The sequence below is a fragment of the Penaeus chinensis genome, chromosome 4, assembly GCF_019202785.1.
Source record: "Penaeus chinensis breed Huanghai No. 1 chromosome 4, ASM1920278v2, whole genome shotgun sequence".
In the NCBI taxonomy this organism is placed as follows: Eukaryota; Metazoa; Arthropoda; class Malacostraca; order Decapoda; family Penaeidae; genus Penaeus; species Penaeus chinensis.
The window spans coordinates 39,109,457-39,115,827 of NC_061822.1; the positions used below are offsets into that span (position 1 = coordinate 39,109,457).

At 55.4% G+C, this 6,371-nt stretch overlaps 1 protein-coding gene across 2 annotated transcripts in view; it reads left to right on the forward strand.

The window, feature by feature from the left end:
- Positions 1-6,128, forward strand: part of LOC125046266 (protein sax-3-like) — a 263,562-nt gene extending 257,434 nt beyond the window's left edge. The window contains exons 8-12 of one of the 2 annotated variants that reach the window (XM_047644080.1): positions 23-966; positions 1,081-1,426; positions 1,541-1,787; positions 2,051-2,274; positions 2,509-6,128. In XM_047644080.1, the coding sequence (XP_047500036.1) occupies positions 23-966; positions 1,081-1,426; positions 1,541-1,787; positions 2,051-2,274; positions 2,509-3,302 (2,555 nt within the window). In that variant the 3' untranslated portion in view covers positions 3,303-6,128. The remainder of the gene's footprint in view (positions 1-22; positions 967-1,080; positions 1,427-1,540; positions 1,788-2,050; positions 2,275-2,508) is intronic. The other variant, XM_047644086.1, reaches the window with a different exon arrangement.
- Positions 6,129-6,371: the final 243 nt, after the last annotated feature.

The window sequence follows — 6,371 nt, forward strand, 5'->3', positions numbered from 1 at the left end:
ACGCCTTTCTCACCCGCCCCAGATCTGAAGATGTCGGACACCGACGTGTACACGTGCACGGCGCGGTCGGAGGCGGGCGAGACGACCTGGACGGCCTCGATGGTCGTCGCCAAACCCACCAACCCCAACGTGGCCTTTTTCAAGATCCCCGATGAAGGCACACTGCCGGAGGCCCCCGGGCAGGTGTCGGTGCTGGGAGTGAACACGACCTTCGTGACGCTGGGCTGGCGGCGCGGGCGGCCCGGCTCCTCGTCGCTGCTCGGCTACACCGTCCAGTACTGGAGTCCGGACCTCCGAGGGGCGTGGGCCACCGCCTCCACCCAGCAGACGGCCGCCTCGAGCCACACGCCCACGCCCGTGTCGATCACCGTGACGGATCTCCGGCCGGACACGCGCTACGTCTTCGTGGTGCGCGCTCGGAACTCGCACGGCGTGTCGCGGCCGTCGCCCGTCACCCACACCGTCCGCACCCTGGCCGAAGGTGCGGGCGGGGCGCCGCCGTTGCACGACATCAGGGCGCGGCTCTCGCAGTCCGCCGTGAGACTCGTCAGCGTCGAGCCTATGTCGGAGTCCTCGCTCAGACTGACGTGGCAGCTCTTGGTCGACGCAAATCTGCTGGAGGGCGTATACGTACGCTACCGGCCCCTCGAGACCCAGCACGGCAACCCCAGCGGCGCCCTCAGCGTCGAGACGGTCGTGCTGCACGACAACGGTGCTCCGCCCACCTCCCACGTGGTGAGCAACCTGCGACCGGCCACGTGGTACGAGGTGTTCGTGGTGCCCTTCTACCGCGCCGTGGAGGGCCAGGCCACCGCCGCCGTGCGGGCCACCACCCTCGAGGCGCCCCCGGCGGTGCCGCCCCTCGGACTCCACTACTCCTATGTCAACGCCACCGCCGTGCGCGTCACGTGGGACCCCATCCCGGCTAGCTCGTCCAACGGACGCATCATTGGCTACAATCTTCAGGTAGGTCTTGAATAATCGCAGACTTTCATGCTCTGGATGACAATTTCTCATCTGAAATTTAAAAAAATATATATATATTATTCTCTAAACGTGATAATGTTTCGTCGCGCCTAGGTAACCGACGCAGGAAACGGCAGCCACGTGATGGTGAACACAACGGTGAACAACACGTGGACTCTGGTGCCGGGGCTGGTGCCCGGCGCCACGTACCGGGTCACGCTGAGGGGCGTCACGGCCAGGGGCCCCGGGCCAGTGTCGTCCCCCCTCGTGCTCACCCTCCCCCCCGGATCGACGTCGCACCCCCCGGACATCCAGGAGTCCTCGCCCTTCGACAACAACACGTACCTGATCGTGGGCATCTCCGTGGCCGCAGGCGTGCTCTTCGTGGTGCTCGCGGGCATCGTCTACTGCATATATCGGCGGCGACACAACAACAAGTGTCCTCAGTACTACAGCAAGGGTGAGTACATTTAGAGCGGGATTCGTGTAGTGAGAAAGAGAGCGCTGTGAGTGCGAGTAAAACCGAACCATTGTCATTGACACTGTAGTGAAAGCCCCCGTTTCCTCTCTCAAGCAGGTGAAGGGAGCGGTCCTTGGGCAGAGTACCCCGGCTGCTGGGGCGAGCCGGGTGTGGACAGGGGCGTCACGGGAACCATGTACACGGACGTCGGGAGCCGCGGCGTGCCCATCACGCAGCTGTACCACCACCCGCCCGCGCCCGAGTCCAGCAAAGGGGGCTACGAGAGCCGCCCGCCGGAGGATGTCTACGAGGACCCCGACGGACTCAAGCTCGTCTCTTTCGGAGGACACGTCGACCGAATGTAAGGCTGATTTGCTGCTTTGTCTCGTATAACGATATTATGATTATCATCATTAGTATTACTATTATTGTTTAGTAGTAGTTGTTCAGGTACTGTTATTAATGGGTTTTGTTATTTTGATGTTAGCATTATTGTCCATTATGTGTAATAATTAGGGAAGGGCACCTCATCGTTACTAATTTTCTTGTCGCGATTTGCATTTCAGTTCCAGTTCACTTTGAATGACCTCTCTTTCCTAACCGTGTCCTTCTCGCCGCCCGCAGGTGTCTGTCGCCCGAGCCGTACGCCACGACGCCGCTGATCGGCGACATGTTCCGCGGCCCCGGGGGCACACGCTTGCCGCCCAACATCCCGGTGAGCCCCGGCCAGAGCCTGGGCACCGCCAAGCAGCCCTCCGACGACTCCTGCACCAAGACGGCCTCCAGCGACCACAGCGGCAGCCACGCTAGCCACCGCTCGCACAACTTCAACAACCAGTCGGATAAAGGTGAGGAAAGCCCGTCTGGCGGAGGCACTGGCGGCACACGCAAATACACATTCTCAGATACAGACGCACTCGCCGATACGCACTCACACTCACACTTATTCTTAAACACTATTCCTTTATTTTAACAATATTGTTGTTATCTCCTTATTTTGTATAATATACAGAATCAAATTTAACCAGAAGTGTCGTCCAGCAGAATTTGTCATTAATCCGTCGCTGTTCTCTCGCCCTCAGGTGTCCTGACGGGCCCGGTGCTGCAGTTCCCGCCGCCGCCGCCGCCGCCCCTCATGGACGGCAACCAGTCGAGCGACAACACCCTGGCCTCCACCGGAAGCCGCGGACACTCGCCCTCCACCCGCCTCCTCCTGCAGCAGCTCCCGTACGGCGGCTCGTCATCCGGCGGGTCGCACCGCTCGCACGGAAGCCCCCTGCTGGGGCCTCGCCCCCCGCGCTCCACGCTGCGCGCCCCGCCCTCGCCCCTGGCCGGCCACGCCACGGACTACGAGGTGCGCATGATGGGCTGCCGGGGCACGTACCCGCGCCTGGAGATGGCCGGCCTGGGCGAGCAGCGCTACGCTGCGGAGGTGCAGACGGGCGAGGAGAACGCCGCGTCCGTCGGCGTGGGCACGAATCCGCGTAACATCCCCGAGGAGACGAGCGACGTGGAGTGGTACTCGCAGCCGCTCCTCAACGGAAGGACCTCCCCCGAGTCCTCCACCCTGGGCGACGCCGAGGAGTCCGAGGACGAGTCCCGATGCTCATCAGGGGGATCCTGCTGCTCCGCCCACCACCCACTCTCCCACGCCCAGGACCTGAACTGGGCGGAGGCGCTGCGGGCGGCCGGCGAGGCGAGGTGGGGGCGCGGGGGCTCCTTCTGCAGCACGGACGAGAGCACGTACGCCCCCGCGCAGTCCCTTAACGCCCGCCCGCCGAGACCGCCATGCCCCAAGAAGCACAAGCCACGCCCACAGTACAACCACCACGCCCAGCTGGACGGACAAGCGAACGTGACGTCGCCTCTGGTGTAGAGGCGCAAAGGACAGGAGTGGAATTCGACATGGCGCTATATCAGTGTTCAGAGTTGTGAATAGTTGTTGACGCATTATAGACAAACAAACACAAAGACATGTACATAAGATGTATTTTATTACAGTGAACACTAGTCCAGAAATACATCGCCGTGCTTACTGCTTGAAATACATTTTTTGTTGTCAGCAGGACAACATACATGTAACTTAGTGGCCTTCTGTTCTTGTGCTCGTCCTATCTTCCATGAACCTTCTTTGTTCGTGTGAAATAACAAAAAACAAAAACAAACAAAAAAAAACTTTCTCGGCAATTCCAGTGAGACCGTTTACTCAAGAGCTTTACAAACCCCCGAGAAGAAATGAGATATCTGTAAGACAATATACAAAAAAGTGTATTTTAAGTGTATCTGTGTAGGACACTGACACTGTTGCTTGTGAAGTGTTCGCACACCAGAGGACAGTTGCGTGGGCATCACAAGTGTTCTTTTTTTTCTTTTTTCATGAACCATAATCTTACATCCCTCGACCCCCATTTTTATTATTTATATTCGTGAGCTTTTTTTCCTTCCTCAAAATCAGACTGTGTTGGAGTGGAAGCGAAACGATGTGTAGTCAAGTCATTGTAAAGTTAGTGCCGACTTCCGCTCTTGTCGTGTTTAAAAAAAAAAAGATAAAAACACAGGTGCTTCATGTTGCTTGTCTTTCGTACAGCTGCAGTGTTTTTTGTATGTGATGGTGAGAGACTTGAAAGGGGTATAGGGGGCGTGTCGCGAGCGAGGGGGGAGGGGCACACACAATCACCGCCCGCCCCGCCCCCCTCCCCGTCGCTGCATGGTGAATGGTGCCCACGACCCGACGCCTCGGCTCTCGGGAGGCGGCGTCTCCATGCTAAGACTCTTCGCCCCTCGTCGCCCGCTGTCCCAGATGTCAACGCGACGACACATGTGCTCCTTGGTGTTTTTCGTACCGTAGCAAGTTTGCGTAAAAAAAAGTGTGGACGTTAGCCGTAAGGTTAACGAAGAAGTGGGGTCGTCCTTCGGTTTTAATCGCTAGAGGTGTGGATTCGATTCCTTGTAGGACATTTTGTCTTTCTCATCCGGTACTTCGCCGTTTCGGTTGACTCAAATGAAACAGTAGAAGTCCATTTCCCTTTTTTGCGCATGGCTTGAGCGACTTTGCTCGGCTGTCCATCATGCTAGTCGATTTCACACGTTTCTTCAAAGTAAGCACAAGCAAGCCTGGTTGATGGAAGGGAAGTTCACCGCGTTAACCATGGCAGCCTTGTTCTCATCATTCAGACGGGTAGATTACTTGACGGAAACAGATGTTAAGAAGTAATAAGTAGATTGAAAAAAAAGAACAGTTCGGCCTGCACCTCTAGTCCGAATGACACGGACTTCCCCGTTCTACTTTTGTTGTCGACGAAACGATCGCATTCAGTCCATCCCGTTGAGCACCACACGCGCGCCGGCCCGCAGCTCCACGCCCGTCTTGGAGGGTCCTCAGACGCGTGGTGCTGCGCCGCCTCGCCCCTTCTCATTTCATGAATGGCCTCTGTATAAGCTGTACGTACATACTTGTGGGTGCTAAGTCACGGCTCACGCATACTTGTTACGCTCATGTAAAGAGTGACGTCCGTTTATTTACGCACGTGAACCTGGGCCCTGCTGGCCTACAGCTCCTCCTGCCTGCGCTACTGTTGGCATGGGGATTGTTTCCTTTACATAGATTGATGTAAAAGTTGTCCAAAGCGTTTTTCTTCTTTTTTGCTTAGTCCAGATATGGGTTTTGGACATTGAGGAATTGATATTATATTTTCTGAAGACCGTAGCGTTAGGCACATGATCTGTAGAGAAAGTAAGGAAAGCCCAGGTTTAGTCGGTCGTCGCCAAATATATAGATAAATAAAACATTATCTGATATTCAGACCCTTCAGCTGTGATACAGGATTAGTCAGTCTGTTGTCTTAACGTATAGGTGGAGTCTGCCCCACGGCGGAGCGGTCACGACTGTACTGATAGTTTGAGTCCCTGGTTTCAGAGCAGCTGCGGCTCCAGACGGGAACAGCCGCGGGCGGTGGCGGGGACCCGCTCACTCCCGCCGAGCAGAGCCGGCCCTGTCGGCTCGCTCGCTCGCTCGTCCGCACTCGTAATGATCACAAATGTTTACACAGGGATATTTTCATACGGTCTCTCAGGAGCACCCTGCCACACTCCGCCGGCGCCGCTCTCCCGCCGCGCGCGCGAGGCCGAGGTCCCGCCGCCGCCGCGTCCCCAGCCAGAGACTGGGTCAGACCACCAAGTTTTTACTCCACGGTGCTTCTCATACCTGCCCGTACTGCTGTTGCCGCTGTTGCCTCTAAATTACGTCTGCTTTATTAATGTATTTAAATGTAAATTGCTGTTTTTAATCGTTTAAGCATATTTATTACTGTATGAATGGATTACCGTGTAAATTAATTTGCAGTGAATGGTACGGAGAGCATAAGAAAAAAAAAGTTATAATAAGCCATATACGACGCTGTACGAGAGAGAGAGAGAGATAACCCAAGATTTTAAAGAAAACAATCCTTTCAGGTTCTAAATGATTCCCTTAAACAGTGAAACATGTTTAACAAAAAAGGTAAAATAGCTTGCATTCTGGTATAAGAGCTAGTGAGAGCAGAGCCCCTGGGGACGAGAGCCAGGGGAATCGACCCGCGGGTGAGGTTGACCCAGGTGCGTTTGGATGAACTCTTCTGGAGGGAGTGAGTCGTGTACAAAGGTATTTTTAGTCAGTTTGTATAGACATATTCGAGAGTTTTATAATAAAAAAATAAATCACAAATTTGTGTTTTTTCTTTATCACCCACATTTTTTGAAAAAAAACAAAAAAAAAGGAGGGAAAAGAGAGAAGGGGAGGAAGGGAGGGAGGGAAAAGAGAGAAGGGGAGGAAGGGAGGGAGGGAAAAGAGAGAAGGGGAGGAAGGGAGGGAGGGAAAAGAGAGAAGGGGAGGAAGGGAGGGAGGGAAAAGAGAGAAGGGGAGGAAGGGAGGGAGGGAAAAGAGAGAAGGGGAGGAAGGGAGGGAGGG